At 48.7% G+C, this 24595-nt stretch overlaps 8 protein-coding genes across 8 annotated transcripts; 6 read left to right on the top strand and 2 right to left on the bottom strand.

Moving 5' to 3' along the window:
• Positions 1 to 1254: 1254 nt before the first annotated feature.
• BP5553_04575 (uncharacterized protein) lies at positions 1255 to 3086 on the top strand (the record flags this gene model as incomplete). Its single annotated transcript, XM_032013198.1, has 7 exons — positions 1255 to 1439; positions 1501 to 1605; positions 1658 to 1810; positions 1869 to 1993; positions 2043 to 2158; positions 2209 to 2557; positions 2614 to 3086. The coding sequence occupies 7 exons, from the start codon at positions 1255 to 1257 to the stop codon at positions 3084 to 3086; spliced, it is 1506 nt and encodes a 501-aa protein (XP_031869798.1).
• Positions 3087 to 3653: 567 nt separating this feature from the next.
• Positions 3654 to 5153, bottom strand: BP5553_04576 (uncharacterized protein; the record flags this gene model as incomplete). Its single annotated transcript, XM_032013199.1, has 4 exons — positions 3654 to 3680; positions 3728 to 4897; positions 4965 to 5021; positions 5085 to 5153. The coding sequence occupies 4 exons, from the start codon at positions 5151 to 5153 to the stop codon at positions 3654 to 3656; spliced, it is 1323 nt and encodes a 440-aa protein (XP_031869799.1).
• A 2021-nt stretch (positions 5154 to 7174) lies between these two features.
• BP5553_04577 (uncharacterized protein) lies at positions 7175 to 10224 on the top strand (the record flags this gene model as incomplete). The annotated part of the gene is made up of 4 exons (XM_032013200.1): positions 7175 to 7433; positions 7493 to 8639; positions 8692 to 9947; positions 10004 to 10224. The coding sequence occupies 4 exons, from the start codon at positions 7175 to 7177 to the stop codon at positions 10222 to 10224; spliced, it is 2883 nt and encodes a 960-aa protein (XP_031869800.1).
• Positions 10225 to 12018: 1794 nt separating this feature from the next.
• BP5553_04578 (uncharacterized protein) lies at positions 12019 to 13543 on the top strand (the record flags this gene model as incomplete). Its single annotated transcript, XM_032013201.1, has 2 exons — positions 12019 to 12075; positions 12131 to 13543. The coding sequence occupies 2 exons, from the start codon at positions 12019 to 12021 to the stop codon at positions 13541 to 13543; spliced, it is 1470 nt and encodes a 489-aa protein (XP_031869801.1).
• An 858-nt stretch (positions 13544 to 14401) lies between these two features.
• BP5553_04579 (uncharacterized protein) lies at positions 14402 to 16169 on the top strand (the record flags this gene model as incomplete). Its single annotated transcript, XM_032013202.1, has 4 exons — positions 14402 to 14480; positions 14589 to 14739; positions 14891 to 15914; positions 15999 to 16169. 4 exons carry the CDS (start codon positions 14402 to 14404, stop codon positions 16167 to 16169), a joined length of 1425 nt encoding a protein of 474 aa, XP_031869802.1.
• Positions 16170 to 19156: 2987 nt separating this feature from the next.
• Positions 19157 to 20141, top strand: BP5553_04580 (NAD(P)-binding Rossmann-fold containing protein; the record flags this gene model as incomplete). The annotated part of the gene is made up of 2 exons (XM_032013203.1): positions 19157 to 19476; positions 19565 to 20141. 2 exons carry the CDS (start codon positions 19157 to 19159, stop codon positions 20139 to 20141), a joined length of 897 nt encoding a protein of 298 aa, XP_031869803.1.
• A 186-nt stretch (positions 20142 to 20327) lies between these two features.
• On the bottom strand, positions 20328 to 22158 carry BP5553_04581 (uncharacterized protein; the record flags this gene model as incomplete). The annotated part of the gene is made up of 2 exons (XM_032013204.1): positions 20328 to 21634; positions 21681 to 22158. 2 exons carry the CDS (start codon positions 22156 to 22158, stop codon positions 20328 to 20330), a joined length of 1785 nt encoding a protein of 594 aa, XP_031869804.1.
• A 471-nt stretch (positions 22159 to 22629) lies between these two features.
• BP5553_04582 (Uncharacterized protein) lies at positions 22630 to 23938 on the top strand (the record flags this gene model as incomplete). The annotated part of the gene is made up of 2 exons (XM_032013205.1): positions 22630 to 23407; positions 23469 to 23938. The coding sequence occupies 2 exons, from the start codon at positions 22630 to 22632 to the stop codon at positions 23936 to 23938; spliced, it is 1248 nt and encodes a 415-aa protein (XP_031869805.1).
• Positions 23939 to 24595: the final 657 nt, after the last annotated feature.

Consider the following 24595-nt stretch of genomic DNA (forward strand, 5'->3'; position numbering starts at 1 on the left):
GTTGAGCAACTGGATTCGATAGTGACAGGACGTAGAGTGAGGTAAAGATGAGAGCAATGAGTAAAGCATGCGAGGGAGGTTTAAATATATAGACGTAGGCATTAGGTTGCCCTCACCCCTATTGCCTGGGTTGTGGATCCGTCGCTTGCCCCTTGTCATGGACTTGATGAGCAATAATAACCCTCGCATTGTCACTAACTGCATTACCCAATATGAGATGCTTTCAGGTACTAAAGCTAAATAGACCTTGGCACATTGTATGAAGGAATGGGGGTTGGCAGCTATCATACTGCAACAGCGGCGTAGTTGTTGAGGTCCTATGCCCACCTTTCAAAACTTCAAGGTCCATAGTGGTGTGGACATAATTCAAACTAGAGTTATTGACCTCTAATACCAACAAAAAAGAAATTTGCTCGCGCCCGCAAGAAATGTCTATATGCACCATACCTCTATTGCGTGGAAGCCACCGTCCTTGCCAAGGTCAGCGCTTGAATTGTTTTGCTGTTGGACTCGCAAAAGGCACCCGGGCAGTTCCCTGAATTAGCCATACTTTGTAAACATCCGCTCATGACTCTCGTGTTGTTTAGGAATTCCAAGGTTTTGGCTTGCAGAAGTTGCTAAAAGGCGGTCGTGGGGGTTTTCTCTTTATCTTGGCCCCATCCAGGTATTTACCCATCAAGGTATTTGTTTACGTCTCTACCCGCCCACTCTTCCTTCCTTGCCCGACATAATATTGTTGAAGCCGCTTCTTGCGCACAACTTAGGGAAACAGTAAGCAGATGATAGGCCAACCTCTTTGCTATCCTGCTCGTGGCGGCTTTGGGATGCGATGCCTACGATATTCAGCCGTCTTGGCCATCATCTCTCGCCGGCTTCCGTGCATCGTGCTCGTAGGCGTCATCGTGCTCCAGGATCAGCTCCATAAAACTCTGAGCACCATTCCTCTGGCCAAGCTTATTGACAACTTGGCAACGCGAGATACAGAAGGTGCACCAGTGAGTGGCCGCTATGATGCCCGCTTTGAATAATGTGCTGGGGACAAACCAATCTACCGAGGTTCGCCGAGGGTCCTTCCACATGGACACCGCTGCCCGTGTAACTAGAAAAGAGATATGTTGCCCTTTGAGCTCCTGTGTGCTCGTTTCTGTTCATTTAGAAAAATATAATTTGTATACTTTCATTGACGGACCCCTATAATCTGGAAGGACGCCTTCCTGAGAACAGCCTCTGTACATCCAATACCACGAGATCAATATGTTTCTTCAAAAGCTCCTGTATATTGGCGGCCTTTCGGCTATTTTGGAAGCCTCTCTTGTTGAAGGCTATTCACTGACTGAGCACCCCGTTCCAACGAGGGTCAAGAGAATCCCAGCGGAAGCATCATCATCAGCAAGCCCAGTCACTGCTCTGACTGGATGTCATATGCATGGCACTGTTCAGTTAGTATTGATTGATGCCTTCAAAAGCTCCTATCGGAGCGCCGCCCACTAACTTTCCTAGATATTGCATGGCGGGGACAGAAGAATATCAACTTCTAACTACTCCAACGGCGACCGGAGCACTTCCAGCACAGTACACCGGCTGTCATTCTCACTCCAGTGACCTGTATGTTGAATTTTGTACAAACTCTTGTTTTAAAGTATACTTACAGTGCTAGGTGGTGTTTCGATCCAGATGGCAACGAAAGTCAATTTGCTGTTGAAGGCGCATCGACAGATACCACAGAACAACAAGCCTCAGGGACAGTGACTGGAGTGCAAGCATCATCAACGAGCAGTGGCGAAAACTGCCATTTCCATGCCGGGGTTGAGTTAGTACCTCTCCTTCTCTTGCCATTAGATTCTAGGGTCTAGCTAATGCCAATACAGACACTGCGTGGGCGAAGGTCAGAGCGAATCCGGAACAGAAGGTTCCTGTGATCGTAAAGGACGAGAGTACAATGTTAAACTACGAATCGGACTTCTCTTTGTGATACTTGTTACGAGCTTCCTCGGTAAGACCGCTTGATACAACCGAATCCGTTCTGTTCTCACAATTTTTAGGAGTATCAATCCCAATCTTCATCACCTCCTTCTCAAGCTTCTCATCCGAGAACATAGTCTTCGTGGCTTTGAAGCAATTTGGGACTGGAGTAATTATCTCCACAGCTTTTATCCACGTAAGGCTTCATGAACCTTATCTCCTATGTTTGGTTTTAACCCAACGCAGCTTTTCACCCACGCATTTCTCATGTTTTCAAATTCCTGCCTCGGAACATTAGAGTATGAGTCAACGACAGCCGCCATCTTCCTAGGTGGCCTATTCATCTCCTTCCTAGTCGAATATCTCGGACATCGTCTTGCCCACTGGAGGAAGGCTCAAGTCTCATCAGGACTACTTGAGTCGGATTCTTCAGATCCTAAAGCGCAACCAGCCCCTGGAGAAGCAAGTGATGACACGGATATACGGCCAAGTTGCCCTCACGAGCCAACAACGCTTCGAAAACACCACCACCGCATGGGCTCTGAAACAGTTAGCGTACTTGTCCTAGAATCTGGAATTATTTTCCACAGTATACGTGAGTCAACCACGCCTTCTTGTTATTGAACCGCTCTAACTATTGGTTCATTATAGTGATAGGTCTTACCCTTGTCGTTGCAGGCGACTCTTTTTTCATCACACTCTTCATCGTCATCCTCTTCCACCAAGTGTTCGAAGGCATCGCTCTCGGAACCTGCATTGCTGCGCTTCCTTCCACCGCAGCCCAAAGCCAAGCCACCGGTGCCTCACCGGCCTCCAAGCCCGTCTCTTTCACTACTAAACTTGCTATGGCCATCACATACGCGCTTACCACACCGCTTGGTATGGCGATTGGAATCGGAGTCTTAGGCCGCTTCAATGGTAATGATCCATCAACGATCATTGCGATAGGAACGCTGGATGCGCTTAGTGCGGGCATCTTGGCTTGGGTGGGGTTGGTTGAGATGTGGGCGGGTGATTGGTTGCATGGAGGATTAATGGATGCGAAGCCTTTGAGGACAGGAATCGCTATGATCGCGTTGATAGCCGGGTTGGTGGTTATGAGCGTATTGGGGAAGTGGGCGTAGTTGGGAAAGATAGACGTCTGAGCTATGCATTGGACTGTTAGACGTTGGATTTGTACGCTAACATGGGTTTTAATAGAAATATGGCCATATTATATTTTAGTTACAACAAAACGCTGCTTGCAGATGGCCAAATTCGGCGTTGACACTTGGGATAGAACGTTCGTGTGGAGTAGTTGAAACCTTCTAAAACAAAGAGGATAATAACATGGTACAAATAGTAAAACATAAACCCGAAATGTAATCAAAGTCTTGTTGGCGCTTCATAAGCCTCGGCAAAATATGCGTCCTTACTAAGGGGTTCAATAAGCAAGGGTAATATCTCGAGTCGTCCCAATATCGAGTTGGGTCGTGTTCACGAATTACAAGTACGCTGTATGATGCCTGTTTGGTTGAGGGAATTTGCACGAGTTGCGAGGTTCAACAAATTCTATTTCCAGAGCTTGCTTTTTGGTTGTATCATGAAAGCCAGAATGTGCCTATACGATGCTAGGAAGGAAAGAATGGGGCTATTAGTTGATTCGGTACCGCTCCCCCAAGAACACTTCTAAAACGAGATGGGAGAATCAATTACATGATAACCTCATTCGACACATCCTATGCTCATTAGTATATGTTTGCGGCAGGTAAGACGAAAAACGTACCCTCTTTAACTCCTTGAATGGTAGACACACGCAGTTCTGCACCCGAACTTCGTCTCCGACACCACACTCTTTACCTAGAATAGTGATGCTCTGGACCTTGACCCCATTTTTGATGATAGTCGTGGAGTGACTATTGACCGGTGTAGGGCTTCCCTCCACACGAGCCCAGGCACCAACTCTGCTGCTCCAGCCAATTATAGAGTATAGCACGCACGCATCGTGCTTGATCTCTGCATCTTCTAGCACAATCGACTCTTTGACTCTAACACCGGCTCCAATGACAGCTCGTGGCCCGATGGAGACATTCGGGCCCAACTTCGCCGTGGGATCGACCTGCGCAGTTGGGTGGATGAACACAGGTGGGAGGATGTTGGCAGATGGCTTAGCAAGTTCGTCCGACCCGGACTGTAAAGCTTTCTGGAGATACAAGGCGTTCGCGGGTATGGCTGAACTGGCGGTCTTGATCTGTCTCCAGAAATCCTTAGTCTCGTAGACAAAGAACTGCTTGCTATCTGCCAAATCGCTCAAGATGTCCTGCTCCAGTCGTAGTACTTCGTTTGACTTTTCTTCGTCATCGTCTTGCATATAGGAGGATTCGAGGTTTTCGGAAGAGGGGTATGAGACGAGGCGGGGACGTTCGGTACGCTTCTTGATCGCGCTGCGGATGGCGGGGAAGATGCATTCGGTGGAGAAGAGGTAGACGCCGCAGTTAATGAGGTTGGAGATGTGGGATTCGGGCTTCTCGACGTAGTGGAGGACTCGGCTTGAGTGGGCGTCTGAAACGATACATCCAAAATTGGTGGCGGCGTCCTCGCTCACCCGGGTACCTAGAAGGACAGCTTCTGCATCTTTGCTCTCAAATAGCTTCAGCATGTCATTCAAGGGGAATGAACAGCACACATCCGCATTGAGGACGAAGAATCGTTCTGGCCGGCCCTTGAGAATGGCATCACGGAAGTGGTAGAGTCCTCCAGCTGTGCCTAGAGCTTGGTATTCGCGCAGATATACGATCTTAATCTTGGGAAACTCCTTCGAGGCATCTTTGATGAAGTCGCGGAAGATAGATTCGTCATAGTATCCGATCATGCATACTTCTTGAATGTGGGGGACCTTTGCGATGGCGGTGAGACAGTGCCAGACGATGGGATGGCCTGCGACTTCGAAGAGAGGCTAAGATACGAAGTGTGTTAGGGCGCAATGCGGTTTGAAGCTAGGAATGGACATTTAGTGAACCTACCTTGGGCAGGTCGAGAGACAATGGCCGGAAGCGTGTTCCTCTGGATGGTCCGCCAACCTATTGGGTCGCTGGTCAATATGTGCCCTTATGAGACGCGGAAGGTGTCTAGCCCGGACATACTAGGATGACTGCCTTTGTTCCACCCTGTGCGCCGTTTGCCTTTTCTCTATGAGGGACGTGAAGAGACATGTTGGATCTTGTTTGGATGGGAATGTGAATGCAGATGGGGTATTCGGCTGGGATCCTATCTGGGTTGCCTTTGACTTGAACATAAAGCAATAAATGACACGAAGCACCAGTGGACCAGCGTCAGTTTTAGCGCCAAATTCAGGGGAGTCTCACCGCCCGCGGGGACAATATAGCGTGGCGACCTGTTCATTGCTGTGTAATACTATCAATTTTTGTTTCTTTAGAGTCTAGACCTTGTAAAACCAAAGAAGATAACCACTAATAATAGCCTGACAATGGCAGCACTATCGCACTCTTACACGTCCTTTTCAAGATGAAAGTTATTTTCCCAGCTCGAGACTGCTGTTGTTGGGAAATACGTCGTACATGGATGTTTACGGCAGAAATAGGCGGTGTCGTAGCATGAAGGCGCCTTAGGCTGCTAGGGCGATATTAACTCTGTATTACTCCGTAAACAGATCGTTGGAGCATCGTTGGACTCCTCTTGAGCAGTTGACGACTTCCACATCAGAATCACGCTGCCACAATCTAATTGACGGTGTCGGTCGGAGGGTGAGCAATGATGCCACGTCCCTGGTTTGCAATCCCGAGACTGGGACTGGCTATGGCCGGCAATGACGGATTATCCATGGACTTTTACTTTTGACTCTGTGGCCTTCCCCACCAGCATCAGCAATCAAAGACCCAAGGGTGGAATTGGTACTCGACGCGGCCCCCCAGCTGTTGTGGAACCCGTGGCAGCGAGATTGTCCTGTAACAGGAGGTGCGGCAATTGATTTGCAAAGAGGCCAGGGTCAGCATGGTGGCCAAGGCCCTTCATCCTGTGGTTGAAAGGGCGTGTTTGTGAAGCGATTCACGACTTCACGAAGAGATCTCGAACTTTCACATACAAAATGGCTGTGAATGCCGTGAATGGGGATGTCGAGGTGTGCAAATCTGCTCACGCCCGGAACAAATGTTCCCGGGAACCTACCGTGCCTCTTATGCAAGCTGTGTCACATTTTCAGGCGCTCACCGATATCCTCGTTGTGTTTGCTTAAGTGCACACTTTTAGATGTTGTTTTGGTGTTGAGGCCCGCCAAACGCTATCTTCGCTTGTGCTCTGATCTAACACCTGCGAGAACAACGCCGATCATGGCTGATTTTCCCCTCCTCGCCATTGAGAGATCATGATCCCAGCTCAGGACTGGACTGGATTGATTGGAGATTGTCTCTTGCGTTTGCCATGCGCCATGTATGCACCCACTTTAAACCTCGCATTCTGTGCTCGCGACACGGTGGCCGTCAGCTTGATATCTCGAGGGAGACGCGACAAAAGATACACGAAAGCCCAGGAGGTCTCGGCTCTGTTGGCAAGTATAAAGTTGAGGTCAGGCTCTCAGGACAGAAATCTTCTCCGTCCCCTACCCCTCTATATCCCACGGATGATTCTCGAGTTTTTGGTTGATCGAGCCTCTCCTCTCACTCTCACTCTCACTTCCATCTGCTTCCGTCTCCCAATCGTGCCTTCGTCTTAACTGAACCCGCACATGCACTTTAGAAACAAAGCTGAAAAGTGAATTCGAGCCGAATTCACTCTTTCTCGTTCACTTTGCGCTCTCTTCGCTTGTGGTTCTTGTCTATAAAAGCCACTTCTTGCTAGCCTTGACCTCCTCAACCTTCTCAACCACCTCAACACACTTTACCCTGCAAACACTCCACCCCTTATCGCTTTTACTTTGTAACATATCTCCCACTTGCCGCATTTGTATCTGAGAATATTCGATTCTCGACTTGCTCGGGGGGCCTTGCGATCTGCTGCTTCGGCTTCTTTCTTTGGCCCGTTACCACGCCTTGAAGCTCAGAGTCGGTATCAGATTCTTCAAGCAACTCGAGGGTACGTTTAGTATACACAGCCTCCTTCCAGCTCTAAAGGCAACTTTAGATCGACCCTGTGAATATTCTTTCAGATGCTAATTTAAGCTCTCAAGTTGAGTCGTCGCCTCCATAAGAGGTGAAGACCCCTCGGAAATTCACTGAATATGGATTCTGACATGGGGATGAGGCTCAAGCGCCAGCCCACTATAGGTCTTGGTGGGCTTCCGACGCCCTCGCAGTCGATGACAACTGCTGGCACAGTTACCCCAAAACAAGAGGAGGTCGAAGAAGTTGGACTTCTACCTGACAGTCTACAAGACAACAACTTTCACGGTCCGTCATTCGGATTTCAAAACGGCTTGCCGACTGCAGATAGTAGCTTCTTCAGCAACACGTCGGAGCAGTATCGCCGGTCAGAGGGAGGTAAGATTTTCACCTTCCAGTCACCCAAATCTCATCTTTTATACTTACAATCGCGTTAGTTTCACTTCGGTCCTCCCGAGCTCCACCACCCCCACGAACCGATACAATGGCAACCACTACGTCCGAGCAGACTGGTTTGGAGGCCGTGGGAAAGCATGTAAAACGCCTTATTGATATGATGGAAGAGTTGCGCCGGATCGGCCTAAAGGACATCGACACACATCTTCCCGAGCTTGTCTTGGTTGGAGATCAGAGTGCCGGGAAATCTTCGTTAATGTCAGCAATTGCCGAGATCAATCTTCCCAAAGGGGACTCGATGTGTACTCGCTGTCCGACCAACATAAAGACCTCTGATGCGGCTACGTGGAGCTGCGAGGTATCTTTGCATGAATCGTACAATTATGATCCTGTGAAGAGACCTAGGGCAAAGTTTCCGCACTGGGCGGAGCGCGAAGAGGGAATGTTGGTTAGATCGTTCAAGGCGATCCAAGAGAAGTCGGAGCTAGAAGAGGTCCTGCGGTGGGCCCAGATTGCTCTCCGTAACCCTAACGCCGACTACGCTTCGTTCATTCCGGGCACAACTGGCCACAGCCGACATTCTTATGAGCGGACCTCAAACCCAGACTTTACAGAGCAAGTGGGATTCTCTCCAAATGTCATTGCGGTTGAGATTTGCGGCCCAGGACTACCAGAACTTTCTTTCTATGACTTGCCCGGCCTTTTCAATAATGCTGAGGAGAAAAGCCAAGAATATCTGATCAACGTCTTTGAGAATCTGACCATGAAATATATCAAGCACGAGAGGGCTTTGATAATTTGTGCCATGGCTATGCAAAATGATGCTGGCATGTCGCGCACAAAAGCTGTTATCTCCCGATGCAAAGCAGAGGACAGATGCATTGGGGTTCTCACTATGCCAGACAGGGTCCATGCGGAAAACAAGCATATAGATTATGACAACATTCTGCGAGGAAAGAAATATGTCCTTCCAAGGGGTTATTTTGTAACAAAACAGCCTGGACCATCCTCCAGGTGTCTTAAGGGCCCGGATTACCATGAACAAGCGCGAAGGGAAGAAGAAGATTTTTTTAATACTGATCGACTTTGGAGGGACGGAGGTGAATGGTCTCAATTCCGATCTCGATGTGGGACTTCTCCAATCCAAAAATATCTTTCAATAGAGTTCGGGAAGTTGATTTCGTCAAGGTATGCTTCCTAGAAGGTTACATCTTATTAAGTAGCGACTAACATTCTCTAGCATCCCTGATATAGAACACGAGATCCGCGCACGGACGGCCAAGGTCGATGAGGAGTTGTCGCTGCTCCCGAAGCTCGACACGGAGAAGGTCCAACACACGGTCCGTCAACGGCTCATCAAATTTAGTAGCGAGATTCGAACCCTTCTCGATGGGAATGGAACCTCCGCGGCGTATTCGACTACTTTTCACAGCGATTGGAAGCGACTTTGCTACCAATTTCAAAAAGCTACAGAGGTGATGCGGCCTGGCTGCCAATGCAACCACCCGTCCGACAAAGTGTCCGAAGTTATTACGATCGACGATGACTCCGATGGCGGTAGCCGAAGCCCTGTTAGTTTCCGAACTCCAGTCCCATCGAGCAAGCGGCCAGCACAATATGTTGAGTCACCCTCTGCGAAGAGACAGCGGATCAACACCACACCGACCCCGATCAAACATGAAGGTGTGCCAAAAGGCAGTGGACCTGTTCGAACTCCGGCCATCAATGGGCAAAATGGAGGCTTCTCCGTTGCCTTCAAAAAATTGAAGATGGAAGACTTTGGGCCATTTTACCAAAGATATCTTGATTCTGGCCGTGGGGCTATGTCCCTCGCTGATCTCCGAGAGAGTATCGAGAATCATGGCCGGCCTGGAGTTCCCGACGAGATCAGCCATCGGGTCAAGGAACACTATGCCCTCGTTAGCATAATTCCCTGGGAATATCCATTGAAGACGTTTCTTGATAGTACTTTTGCGATGTTAAGGGCCGAGTTCCACAGAGTTTTGAGCGGAGTCCTTGACCACTATCTTGATACCGACCTATACAGGCGCTCGAAGGTGATTGTGGACGACTTTCTTACCTACCACGAAGAGGTGCTACGCGAGAGGTCTCTGAAGATGTACGCGATTGAGAAGTCCACCCTCTTCACGATTAACGACCGTGCGTTCATCCTCAATAAAGCTGAAGCCCTCGAAAACCTAAGAGCTATAAGGCGCCGAGTTCGGGTGGATGCTTATATAGATGGGTCGACACGGTTGGCCAATAGCCGGCTTGATAAGGAGGACTTGCGCAATAAGGTGACGAACGAGCAACTCGGCCCCGACAAATTCGAACGAGAATTGGATGTCGCTGCCTACATTCGCGGGTACTATACTACCGCAAGACTGCGATTTACCGATTTGATATGTGCCAATATCAATGCAGCGCTGTTCGATGAGATTAAGGAAGGCGCAGATTACCTCTTAGAAAGGCGGCTTACGATCGACATTGGAAACGGTAAGAATACACCCTACTTCACTATAATATTATATACTGACCATAGTTTCAACTAGGGGAGGCCAAGTGCCAGCAGCTCCTAGAAGGCAATGCCGAAATGGCTCGACGTCGCGGTCGCCTTATGAATGAGAAGGAGCAACTAGCCAAGTTCACTCATACTCTCGAGGACTTCCACAACGACCCGATTTTTGAGGATGCCACCGACAGCCAACCAAGCGATGCCCTCAGGCCCGGTCACTACAGCCCTAGCTGCATGACGGAAGTTGGTGATGAGTAGCTCTTCATCCCCCGAAATGATCCTTGATCTTTGAATGGACATACTGGTACTTCTCATCCTGTTGAGCGTCTAAGACATGAGCGGTCTACATATATCACGAATCGAGCCTTTACGGTGTGTATCTCTCTCTCACACAGTCTGAGTCGCCAGGATTATTCTTCGCGCTGCCCAAATAGTCAATCATTGTATTGGATCAGTCAGCCATGCATAGAGTGTGATATTACGGCGGTTTTTCAACTGGGGTTTGATTCTGCGCATGATGAATTAGGCGTTGGGACTTTCAGTTATCTTGTCCTTAGTTGACAACTTTGTATTCTAACTTATTAAAAGTCCGGGGGAATATATATCCTGTCTATGGCAATGGGTACGAGATCTAGCATGTCGGCCTTCGATGATAACGAATAGCAAACCATCAATCGGCCTTTTTATTGTGACTTCACTCTTGTAATCTTGGCCAGATGTGACTTGGGCAGCAACAGCTGCCCAGCTTACCCCAACATCTACACTCCGAGAAGGGCGACTTTTAAGTAGCCAATTGCCACAAAACGTCTCAACCATAGTGACAGCTGGATCGAAGTAAGATAGTAATTATTTCAACTTTTTAGAATCTTCTGTGCGAAGATTTGTGCTCTCCAATGCCTGCGAACTCGCTGTGGTACCTGGGTTGGTAAGGCATTATCGCATTGCTTGGCATGCTTGAACTCCCGATCATGTACTTCGTACCTATTTCGTGTTTAGTGCTTCGTATAAAAAGCCGTCACAATAATGCGCTATTTGTGAGTGACTCAGATTTCCAGGGAAAACAATCTGCCTCAGCCTACATGTACCTACCTTACCTAGGTACATATCTCATCATATGCCTCTTACTTCCCTCTCGTGGGGACGCCGCTGATAACAGTTGATTCCACATGCAAAGGCAAACGCGTCGATAGCAGCCACAGTTGCACCGCCTCAGACGCTGAGCGTAGTGAAACCTGGAATCTGGAGTACCCGTTGGCGTAAGGCACTCAGTAAAAGGCCGCCTCACGGTCGCCCCTTGCCTCGCCACCGCCAAAGCCCAACGACTGGCTGTTCCTTGCTGAGCTGCGCTGGTTGCGCTGGTCCAGCGCTATTCCTTGCTATTCATTGGGCGGAGCCTGACCGGCGAGCCGCGATCAAATCACGAAGCGCCAGCACAGTTCCTGGGTTCCATTAATCGCCTGCCACCGAGCAAAACTATGACACGACCCTCGGGTGGGTCGCAGGCGCATTCCCATTATTACTGTCCGCTCTTGGTTCCAGGGCACTCGTTTTGTGCCTGAGTTACTAGTTGGTGCCAGTGACAGCTTGCCAGTCGGCCAAATTGCCAAATTGCCTTGTCTGGGTGAGAGGACATCAGGGCCAGAGAGAGGCCAATCGACATATTCGCGCCCTCCAACTGAATCTCATCCAACGGCCGGGAATCACGAGGCACCGCCCTGTTTTACTTCCCCCTCGATATCCGCGCAGAGTATAGGTCGAGTGAGCCAGATATCCGCTAGGGCTCCTTTGTATTGAAACACCGCCGGACAAAGGCTTGTTTCTGCGCATTGATATAGATAGAGCTTGGATGTCCCTTTATCTTTCTTGGCTGTCTTTGTATGTTTGCCTTTAAAGCAAGCTCCAGCCCTCAACTATCCGTACGGAGTACTACGTAACCCTCACCGCAATTTCACAAACCTACGAATTGCCACGAACCCCACGACCCTCACGACCACATCATATACCCATCGAAGCTGGTCTTCGAATCCTATTATCGAATACCATCCCGTCACGATGCCTATCATGGAGACCGTTACGATCATCAACAAGTCAGGCAAGGTCGTCAGCACTGTACGGAATTTCCCCGCCTCCCCATCCCACATGCTAGTTAAACTGACCGTTCTAGGGCAAACACCTGGCCAATATTTTCAAAGATGCAAAGAGTGCATATAATGAGAAGAAGGCCGAGAAGAAAGCCGAGCATCAAAAGCGGATCGAATACAAAGCTGCGCAGAAGCTCATCCAAGCTCGCGAAGAAACACAATCCGTTGCCTCGTCCCGGCGTTCTCGCCGCTCACACTCCTCCCGCCATCACAAAGATAGAGCTCTTACTACTCGTCCTCCTCGAACCCATAGAAACCTTTCGCACATCGAAGAAGGCAGCGTAGCCTCCTCAAGACGAAGTCGCAGCAGCGAGCCCCGCGCTCGTCAATCGATCAGTCATCGAGATCATGCCGACTATCGCGCGCCGTACTTGGAAGATACAGATCAGTACGCTCCAAACCCCGGTATTATCCGTCGACATTCGGATTTCTCAGTGCACGGAGGGAACCAGATGGCTGAGCGTGCCCCTCCACCCTATCGCAGCGTCTCGAATCCTGACTTCCACGACAATATTGACATGAACCTGGCATACGGCGAGCTGCACCACCCCCCGAGGTCACCCGTCGAAGAGGATAGAGAGTTGCAAGCCACGATGTCGAAACTGGACGCACTACTCCTCGAAGCGCATTGTTTACAGCACTCGGCTACGGCTATAATTTCAAATTTGCAAAGCAACCCCGAGGCCATGGCAGCCGTTGCATTAACGCTTGCCGAGCTCTCAAATATTCTCAAGAAGATGAGCCCCGCCATCCTTGCCGGGCTCAAGACATCATCACCTGCCATCTTCGCCCTACTCGCATCCCCACAATTTTTAATCGCTGGTGGGCTGGCGCTGGGTGTTACGGTTGTTATGTTCGGCGGCTACAAGATCGTCAAACAGATACAGGCGAGTAACGATGCGAAGAGGGAAGCTAATCGCATGGAAGAGGCCATGGTGTACGATAACTTTGAGATGGGCAGCATTGAGAGCTGGAGACGCGGGATTGCGGAGGTGGAAGTGCAGAGTGTTGGTACAAGCGTAGATGGGGAGTTCATCACCCCAGAAGCCGCAAGGCAGAAGAAAGAGAGGATCCGGGAACGTGCGAGGGAGGAGCGTCATAGACACTCCGGGGCGGAGAGCGTTGTCAGCGAGAGAAGCCATAGGAGCCACAGGAGCGTCAGAAGACGCGGCAGCGAGGGAACCATCCAGGCTACAGAGGTTTCCGTCAAGTCAACTAGTAAGGCTCGTCCCGCCCCATCTGAGAGCGGGAAGACCTCGAGGAGCGAGAGAAAGCGAAAAGAAAGTAAAGGCAAAGAGGTTCAAGTCGTGACCAAGGAGAAGAAGAAGAAGAGCTCAGCGTTATCGCTACTCTTCAAAAAGCACAAGGATCAGGTGAAGGACAGCGAGTCGAGTGGGCATTCGAGGAGTCACCGGCCGAAGATGATTGAGATATGATTCATTTGGCGTCTTATCGTTGCTTTTCTACATTGGGGAGTTTTGGGAGCAGGTTAAATACATTTTTACTCTAGATATAATGACTTTGCGTATGACCAATATAAAATGATTCCTCTCTTGTACGAAGTTTCGTGAAGTGATATCATCGGACTTACGAAGTGCTGCGGCCAAAGTTCAGCCTATGAGGGTGAGTGGACAACAGTTTTGTTGCACATCGGAGCTTGGTCACCCTGTTGACCCGAGTCAACAACAGAGATTCTTCGGTCGACAGGGGAAAAAGGGGTTCAGTTTCCTCTTCGAGCATCACCGTACTCAGAGACCCGAGTCATGTCTACTATGCACATCACGTGCCATCTCCCCACTCTTGACAGAACGGCAGACTTACGGAGGTATCTTTATCAAGTAACAAGCTTGAGCTTGAGCTTCTTATCGATCTAGGTCGCTCCACATCTTGTTTTCCATTCGCTACAAGAGAGCTCCTAAAAGTAGGTTTAGGGCTTACATGCGGGGTGCATGATCAAATAAGGGCGTGATCGACAAGTTTCGAATACGAGGAGATATCACGACCGCCTAGACAGGTGCCTCCCGAGGTTAGCGATACGTACCTATTCCCGTGGATCATATTCCGCGATTGATCTACTAACTAATTGCCGTCGATAGTCTCCTCGCAAACCATTAATGCTAATGCGGGGTTGGCCGGCACCGGGTTGAGCTAGGTGAGAATATGTATATATGGGCGATTGCGTCCAGGATTGAAACTTGGGTCCCTGCTCGTCATAGCAAAGGTGTTGTTGCTGGGATATTTACACTGCGGAATCTAGACCAAAGTATTTGAAAGGCCCCATACGACGCTTCAAAATGGGGCTTCAACGCGTAAGAGAGTATATCTCCCAACCCTATACGCATCCAGGGGAGGGGAAGCTGGTTCGAAAAATTGGTAAGTACTCACTCTTACCTTTGCCTTTCTTCTCTGTCGTTGCCTCGGATGTTGAAAATGATATATCTCCTTGATTCTTGAAATGGAGCCGGTGCTAATCAAAGGCAGATTTCTTCATCTTGACATTCTGCTGTCTCTCTTATTTTACCAATTACCTTGATCGTTCGAACTTGGCAAATGCTTATGTGAGTGGAATGAAGGAGGAGTTAAACTTTCAGGGGAACCAGTTAAATCTCATCAACACGGTTTTCACTGTTGGGTATGTTTTAATTTCATTATTTTATGGCTTTTCGTTGGGGATGACGATGCCTTGCGAAGTAGCAGGCTATTCTCTTCAACTATTAGATCAGCAGCTACAAATCAAGTGGTCACATATTTCAAACAAGAATAAACCTCTTACAATGACCTAGATATGTCGTCGGCCAAATCCCCAGCAATCTCGCCCTCTACCATATGAAACCCCGCATCTTCTTCCCCAGCATGATGATTATATGGGGAGGTCTCACGATGATCACGGCCGCAGCCAAACATCCCCGCGATATAATGGCCATTCGATTCTTCCAAGGCATTGCCGAAGCTAGTACTTTCGTCGGCACACACTACATCCTAGGTTCCTGGTACACTGCTCGCGAGCTCGGAAAGCGAAGTGGAATTTTCACGTCCTCTGGTCTAGCAGGCACAATGTTCGGTGGTTTCTTGCAAACAGCAATCCATTCCTCCCTAGACGGCGCCAAAGGCCTTAGCGGGTGGCGCTGGCTCTTCATAATTGACGGCCTGATAACCATCCCCATCGCCATCTACGGCTTGCTCCTCTTCCCTGATACGCCAAGCACAACCTCAGCCTTTTACCTCACTCCAGCAGAGCGTGCGCTAGCCATATCGCGCGTTCCCGAAGTCCCTGAACGAAAGCCTTTCAATCTATCCTTCGTCAAAAGAGTCTTTACAAGCTGGCACTGGTACGGCTTTGTAGTACTCTGGATCATAGCTGGCGAAACGGAATCCTTCTCCTCCAACTCCCTCCTGGCATTATACATGAAATCCACAAAACGATACACTGTCGCCCAACTTAACAACTACCCCACGGGTGTCCCCGCCGTCGGCATAGTGTCAACGCTCTTCTGGGCAACGCTTACCGATCTCCTCGCCGGAAAGAGATACCTAGTAGGCTACTGGATAGCTATTACGGGGATCGTAACGGCGGGTATGATATTGAATAATAATGCAAGTGTGGCATCGATATTTGGAGCATATTATTGGGCTGGAACCGTTTATGCCTGTCAGGCTACCTTCTTCGCGTGGGCGAATGACGCGATGAGGTATGAGGAGGATAGTCTGAGAGCTGTCGTTATTGCCGGGATGAATTGTGGAAGTAATGCTGTGAATGCTTGGTGGAGTTTGTTGTTCTATTCGGCAGATATGGCGCCCAGGTTTACTGTAAGTTTGGTCTTCCCTCAGCTATTGCTTTTCAGCGTGGTGTTTTGATATTGTTGGCGAAGGTGTGTACTGACTGTTTTCTAGAAAGGTATGTGGGCTATGATTGGTACGTGTCTCGCAATGGCGATATGGACAAGCGGCTTGCTATTCATGACAATGAGGGCCGAGAAGGCGCGCCAGTTTGAAGAGGCAAGAGTGGCGGTTGCAGAGAAAGGATTCGAGGTCACCGAGGTAGAGGGTGCCGCTAAGTCTTAGGACAAGGTGGGCAAAAGGAATGCTTCACTAGCTGTTGGGTCTTGAAGGAACAATAATAACAGTAGCATATGTCAATAGAAATATAAGACTATATACTGCCTAGTATCCAAGCCCAGTGAACTTAGAGTTTGGGCGTTAAGACTCACCGTGAATTGCATCTTCCCTCCCTATAACCGAACTTGTACTATATAATAACCTTTAAGCCTTTGCCCTGAGCCCCTGTGGTTCAGTGGTCTACTCGGATGGAGAGTCGTGCACTTACCTTCAACCCTAAGCATAGCTAAGCTGGACGTAGTGAAAGCGAAATCCATTAGCTATTACTGGGTGTTTCGGGGAGAGTCAGGAACTATGACGAAGAACTGGGTAGTGCAGAGAGCAGCGCGCAAGGACCCTTGAGTGACCGGCCCGGTGGTACATAATTTTTTTCGTTTTTTAATTCTTTTTATTCTATATATCTTTTTTTATATCGCATATCGTCGTCGCCTCGTGTGAGCGAAAAGGTGCCTATATTTTGACTCGGTGTTGTGGTGGGCAAGCGAACGATATCTCAGGAACCCAGATGATTAAAACGAATTAGGCCCTTAGCTCGGATTGCTCTAGTAATATTATTCCTATTTGCATCCCGGGGGCCCCAGAACGCATTCTAAGGTGTTTGATGGATAACACCAAACTACTACTCTATGCCTTCTCATCTAACCAATCCGTCAAATCATACTCCTTCCCTTCCCCTTCATAAGCCTCCAAGCCTTCATACTGGTTGGGTTTCCATACACGCATAACAGCCTTCCCATGTTTATCCACCGCAGCACGAAACATCCCACCACAATTGTAATCATCAACAATGTGCGACACCGCCGATTTCTTATTCCCATCTGCATCAACGGCAACCGTGAGCTCGATACCGATGATTCCACCCTCTCCCTCACCCGTCTTCCTCCACCGATCACCTGCACTCTTGGCTAAATCTCCACCAGGACCCGTGATTTCCGTAACAGCTTCTTGCAAAGACGTTTTGTGGTTCGATTTTGACCCTCGATACCTCGCGATAGCCGACGCTGTCCGTACGGCATTCATTCTTAAAAATGAGTCTCCATTCCCAGTTCCAGACATAGCTGAAGAACGGAACACGCGATTTCCCTTCACCAGGCAGCTAGGATCGATGTCTGTTTCTAGGAGTGGAGAATATGCCATTGGCTGGGGGAGACAATCGGCCACCAATCCTTTTAATGTTTCACTGAGAACGAGTGCCGGGCCCGATTGGCCAAATATACTCTCTGTTTGGCAAGAGTAATCTTCTTCCCATTCCTCCGCCCAGAAGCCAGCTCCTAGCGTGGGCGTATCACCGATTCTCCCTGTAAGTTTATTCGTCATACCGCCGGTACTGGTTGCAACAGCGAGGATACCCTCGGTATCTAAAGCGACGGCCCCGCATGTCCCTTGAGGGAAGAAGTACTCTTCGTCCCACGTAGCAACGCCCTTTCCTTCCCTTTCATTTTCCAGGCCTGCTATATGCTCTAATGCCTAAGTCAGCGTCTAATCCTATACTTCACATCGAGTAAAAACATACCATCCCAGCGCGCCTGCACAAAAAAGTAACTCGGATCCACAATCTCCAATCCCCACAGTTTCGCTAATTCCTCCGCGCTATCCCTATATAACTGGCAGTGACCCTGCGCGCCTGTAATAATGGATTCTCCCACGCCATCAGTAGACATAGGACCCCTATGTTCTCCATTCCCACCGTCTAAATCCTTCTCGCCATGTAGCAACATCTCCCTTGCTAGCTTTATCGGATTCTTAACATGTTGCAACCCCATCAACCCTACCCCTCGCTTTTTCTTCCCCCGCGACACCATGACCGAGGCTTCGAGTTCATTAACGCCGTCACGAGTAAATACTGCGCCATGCCCGGAGTTGAAGAGTGGATTATCTTCCAATTGTGTTACGGCGAAGGTAACAGCWTCCAGGGCTGAGGTGGAGGAGGATGTCGAGGATGGGGAGGTGAGGAAGTGATGGGTTGAAGTTAGGATTTTGAGGAGGGAGTCATGGTACGCTTTGTATTTTGGAGGGGGAAGGTTGCTAGGGAGGATGTTGCCTGCGCCACCATGAATTATGAGGCGCGGTGTAATGGGAGATGACAACTTTCTGTATTCCATGATTGAGGAGTTATCTGTGTAGTCGATGTTGTTGTTGTTGTTTAGCGGAGATAAGGTTGACGAAGTGGAGTAGCGATAACGATAGCAAACCTTATCGTACGGAGTAGTTGCTTGGTCTTACCCCAAGTCAACGACTTGTCAACAACCTCGGCTGTCCTACGACTATCCCAGCCTCTGGTTTTTCTTAGATTTTAAATAGAGATTTTATTCCTTACTAGGCCTACTACATGCTAAATTAACTACTTTTCTATTTACGTCGTTGCTGTCTCAATGGGAACATTGACTAGGGAATATGTACTTCGTAGTGCTTATAAGGTTCAGCGGGCCGCTCCACTTGGCAGACCCCCTTAAAACAACAGCCGAAGACATTGTGGTCATCGTCGACCTCAAGCACTAGAGTCTTTTGGACCTACTTATCAATATACCCTGAAAGATCCTAAGAAATATTACTACTAAAGAAAGGCATGCGTTTCCTCTACCTACCCCATAAAATGTGTGTTCAGTGCTAACAGCCAGCTAGTAGCTATCGAGGGGCTGGATAAATAAGTAGAGTCTGTGATTGCTAATATTAAATATATTATTTTACGGATGATAGGATGCTAGGGGTACGGTACTACCTGGATATAATATGGAGAAACTAGGTTGTCTACGCCTCAATTCCGCATTTGGAAAAGAAGCTTGAACGGAAGTAAGCGTATCTAACTCCGGTGAAATCCGGGTTTATCAGCAATCCTATCACCAGTACTTCACAGTCCATCTGCAATTTACCTTTTCTTCAAATTTCTTCCTCTTAATATTATCTGTCCCTATTGCCAACATCCATCATCAAATATGACGGCATCCAGTCCCAGTATTCCCGATCCACCAGTCTGGTTCATAACCGGCTGCTCCTCTGGCTTCGGTTTGGAGCTTGCCCTGATCGCCCTGGGTGAAGGCCACAAAGTAATAGCAACCTCGCGAAACCCGTCTAAAACACCCTCCTTGGTCTCGCAGGTCGGATCCCTGGGCGGAAAATGGTTGCCCCTTGACGTGTGCGCTCCAGAGGCGGAGCTCGCCCAAACGGTCGAAAAGGCTATAGCTATATATGGCCGCATTGACATTCTAGTGAATTCTGCAGGTTATGCTATACTCGGCGCTCTTGAAACAATTAGGTACATTCACACTATTATTTCCGGTTTTGAAGTGCTCGGGAGGTTGGCAAGAAAAAATATACGAGAAGCTAATGAAGATATTCAAAAGTGTTGAAGAAGTGCGCGCTCAAATGGAAACTAATTACTTCGGTCCCCTCACCCTAACGCGGCTCGTCCTCCCAACCATGCGTGCCCGCCGCAGCGGTACCATCGTACAAATTAGTAGCACGGCAGGAATCGAAGCCAAAGCATCTCGGTCAGCGTACTGTGCGTCAAAATGGGCCCTCGAAGCAATGTCTGAGGCCCTATACAATGAACTTGAGCCGCTAGGTGTCAGAGTTCTGCTTGTTGAGCCCGGCGCATTTAGGTCGGGGTTCGCCGGTGCGGTGAATATCCCGAAAGCTGCCTTGCCGAAGGATTACGAAGGCACGATTACGCAACAGGTCATGGATGCAGTGGTGAAGATGGGGGTTGATGAAAAGAGCATTCCAGGAGATGTGCACAAAGGGTGTAGGGCTATTTTTGACGTGGTAATGAAAAGTGGCCAGGCTGAGGGCACGGAGGAGTTTTTGAGATTGCCTCTAGGAAAGGATAGTGCAAAGAGATGGAGGGTTAAGATTGGGGATTTGCAGAGGACTCTGGAAGGAACGGAGAAGTTGTGGAGTGTGACAGACGCTGATGATTGAACTATTTCTGGAAGGGGGACCACGTAGCTAATACTTGTTAATTTACCCCAAGCACATAACCACTATGGGGTTGCCAAAGGTATATGTAAAGCACCAACATCATGTGCTACCTGTCTACGAACAAAAGACTAAAGGCGTATTTTTGAGAAAGATTAATGCTAGCTATATAAAACAGCAAAATACCTTCTAGTAATTGAAATCCTCGTAAAGCACAGTCTGCCCATCAAGCCACTCGAGCAAGGTATTTCGGAAGCTTGTTCCAGCACACACAAACCACTTGGAAGTAGAATTGCCTGAGACATCCTCTTTGGATATCCTCCGCTCCTGTAGCTTTACGGGAGACTGACACAATCGGTTCCACTCATCGGACTCCTTGACAATTTTCCCAGTAATAAACAAGTTAGTTCTCTCTGAAAGTCCAGGAATATTATCAAAGGTGTCATTCACAAGGGCCATATCATCGCCTCGTACTGTCCAGTATAGATTCAAGCGCTTCAAATCAAGGTCTGCGGCTTGAGCAAGAAGAGGCGTAATCCCGACGCCACCGGCCACGAATGAGACATGCTCGCCATTGATTTGTTGAATATAGAATTCCCCGCCAAAGCCTTGAAGAGGCACTTCCAGCTCGGACCGAATATTATGCCGGAACAGAAAATCTGTGACTACACCGACCTTGCGTATCGTGATTTCAAATTGATTGTGGGCATCTGAGCTAGTATGGCTAGACGATATAGTAAAAGTACGCAGAAAATCGTCGTTGAGACTCTTTGGGTCATCATCGCGCATGTGGCTATATCCCATGTCCAGCTCGTCCTTGAAGCTTAGTGTCGCGTATTGGCCTGGTTTCCACGGGCCTGCTTTTGTTGGGTCAGAGATATGGAAACGAAATCTCGCAACGGTCGGCGAAATGATTTTCTTATCGATGAGCTTCGCATATATTTGCTTCTCACTTGCCGTGATACCGCTTGGCTTCTCAGTCGACAAATACCTCACTGGAGGGTTGTAAGGGGAGAATTCTCCAGGCTGGCCACGGAAGGCTAGGCCGTCCAATACGAAGCGTGCTGCTTCGACCTTGATCTTCACAGCTAGATTTGTATGTGATATGAGGTTTGTGGCAGCTTCACCGGCTAAAATTTCGGTGCTTCCCGTTATATATAAGGCATCCCCGGTATCAAAGTCTGGAAAAACCAGGCCTGCCCGTGGGTTGGAATTAAGATTCCCGAGAGTCTGATATAGCCGGTTTCCACTGTATTCTGGGTATACAAGAGTTAATCCGTCCGTATCGTTGGAAAGTATTCTGACAAAACCCGGCGGCCCGCCTCTATGATTGGTATCCATGTCTAATTCGTGGTTTGAAGAGGATATGAAAAAGAGATCCGATTTCAATATAAGCTCTACTGCTGGTAGCGGTAAAGGTATGGTGGAGGAAACAAGCTTGGGCTGCGGTACGTGGGGAATGATTTGCTTCTTATTGAGATATTTTGGGCAATTTCCTGAGTGTGTGAGCTTGAGGAGTATAGTTGGCAACGAAAAGCTTACCGAGAGACTGCTCAATCTTAACAACAAGTTGGACCTCTCCGATTCCCGGTTCTGTAGCAGCAAGAGCACCAGCCACCATCCTCCCATACAGCTTGACCCTCTTCCTTGTGTTCAAGTCAATGGGTAGCAAGCTGACCATCCTCCCAGTTCCCTTTTCGTGCACAACCTCACCATCAACAGCATCCCCTAACAATATATGGGCAACAGGATCATGTGTTCGATCAATAGTAGTTTTTAGGCCGATAATCGACTGTCCAATAGGTCTCGAGAAGCCAGCTTCCCCTCCCCATACCGATGTCCACGGTCTTCCGTTTGAGTCGAGGGTGCCGAGCGCGATCAAAGGCGACCGTATGAGAGTATTCGCCGCATTTGGGGCGAGATATGGTTGTGTAGGGTTGTCTTGTCCAGGAACTCGAAGCAACCTATGTATGGCCTCCTCTCCCGCATGCCATTGTGTTCCTGCTTCGTAGAACGCCATTGCAGCGCGCAGATGGTGGTTGCTCGAGGATTGTTCTGTAATGCAGATCCTGGAAGTTTTAAGTAGTCTTGGTTGACAAATACGAGCACCGAGTAGAAGACGTGATGTCGATATTTACTAATCGGCTTGCGTCGAGGTCGTGGCGCCACGCCCTTTGGGCCGGTGTTGATTGTTAATAAGCTTGCCAAGTTTATTCTGCTGCCCGAGCTGTCGTTGCCCCTCCTACCCACCAGCTGCCAGACCGTCGCCCCCACAGTCCCGCCCGGACAGCTTCCCCGTCCCACACGACTACCACCAAGGGACTTGTAGATTTTATAGTCAAAACAACAAATAAACATTCGCAATCATGAACCACAACCACGTCAATTATCAGCTTCGGCTTGATTTTGTACGCAAATTACTATGCGAGCGATTTAATCTAGGGGTAAAGAGTCATACATGATCCAGCTCCTCCCCAATAGAGTTTAGTAAATGCTGATCGTAAGTTTGGACGAGAAGCAAGTCGAGATCACCCCTATCGAATATGATGCCGATTGCCCCTTCAAGTACAACAATTTTGTTTATCGGGCTGCCTTGACTTCACCAACAATAGCCAATAGTGGTGCCAGTAATGAGACAAAGCAGCAGCCTGGGTGTGCCATGATTCCAGAAGGCGTAACGCAATTTATTGTGCGACTCCCCAATCCTGATGCCGAGGGCATGAACACAAGCAATCGCGTCGAAAATGAAGTAGCCATCATTAGCCTCGCCTCCGCCGCTCTAGCTCATTTAGAGCAGAAAGTGGTGCCTTCTGTGTACGGTTGGGGCAGCGCTGCTGGAGCGTCTCCCCAAGGCTGGATTCTTCAAGAACTTATGCCTGGAACTCCTGTCGATGCTGGGTTTCGCACGATGGATCTTCAGCAGAAGAAGGCTATATTTGCGCAAATGGCCGAGATCCTAGATGCGTTGCAAAAATATCAACTTCCCCAGACCATCACAGGTTTTGGAGGCCTGACATTTGATCAGTCAGGCAACACAGTGAGCGCCACCATGACTAGCGTTGATGCTGGGCCGTGGCCTTCATATGAAGCTTCTTTTCAAGGCCGTCTTAAGGTAGCTATCGCAGAAGCTGATAAAAGCCCGATTATTCGAGGATGGCGTAACAATGGGGTTAGGGAGCGGATCGATGCCTTTGTGGAAAGTGGTCTCCCCGCGCAGTTTCTATCGCTAGCCTCAAAACAAGATAAATGCGTTGTACATGCTGACTTTAGTAAATTACCCCCTCTACTTACGATATAAATTGTTAAGCTTATTGCCATGTGACCGTGTAGCTACGAACAACATGCTCTACGATCCCAAGTCTCAACGAATCACTGCGCTTCTTGATTATGACTTCGCTTGCATCTCTCATCCATCCTACGAATTCTTCCGTTCCTTCAACGGCTGTGGTGGACAGTTTGGAGGCTGGCCTGGTGACGAAGACAACGACCTGCTAGCACTGCAGGATTACAAGCTTCATGGCTTCCCATCGCCACTACCGCTATCATCTAATACGGACGGGGTGAAATGGGAGGACATGAAGGCATGGGAGGATGAGCTGGAAAGGGTTCAAGTGCAGCGCCCAAGAACCACCCAGGGGATTGAGAAGGCCGCCGATGTTGATGCAGTCCTTCAAATGATTATCCCATGGCGTATCACCAATCCAGACATCTTGCGACTCCAGCCGGAAGAATCCACGATGAAGTGCAGGGATGAAAATGAAGAGCAGCTGGTGAAAATGCTCGACCACCTTGGATTCTGAATGCAATTGAACTGCACCTGTTGAATATTTGGAGTACAGCTGGTGTAAAATGAGATCGAAAGTGTTCATTGTTTCTTGTTGAATCCAGAATGAAATGAAAGGTTGACATATGCACCTACTTTACCTAGGTACCTAGGTAGTTACACAGGAAGCTCAGGAGATTCAGGGGTTCAGGGGGTTTCCTCGCTTAAATTTTGGCATTTTAGGGGAAGCGCCGCCCCTTTATCTTACGCTAATTTAAAGCGGAGGAAACTAGATCATCGTTACAATGGTATCATTTTGGTCTCCGCGCTTTAAATAACGAACCGCCATTAAAGGTGGCGCAGTGGTTCTTTCAGCCTCATTGGGGGTCAACCTCAACCCACTTGCGGTTTCGTTACTAGCTCTGCGAGCGCTGGCCAGAACTTTATTAAAATATGGAAGACGTTTGGCAGGAAATGACTAACGCTACGTTTTCATCCTTATGGAAATAGCCTGCATTGTGCTTTTACGGCTGGTATCGCGATGCGATTGGAGTATTTTATTCCTCGAGGTCAAGCAGCAGGGTCAACAAAGGGCAAGTGCCACAAGGACAAAGACATCTGCAAGTGTCATCCATAGTCACATTCCTCAATGCTTAATGCGTACTCCGTTTGTTGGAGCTTTCCCAGAAATATA

The sequence above is a fragment of the Venustampulla echinocandica genome, assembly GCF_003357145.1.
Source record: "Venustampulla echinocandica strain BP 5553 chromosome Unknown scaffold_2, whole genome shotgun sequence".
NCBI classification, from domain to species: domain Eukaryota; kingdom Fungi; phylum Ascomycota; class Leotiomycetes; order Helotiales; family Pleuroascaceae; genus Venustampulla; species Venustampulla echinocandica.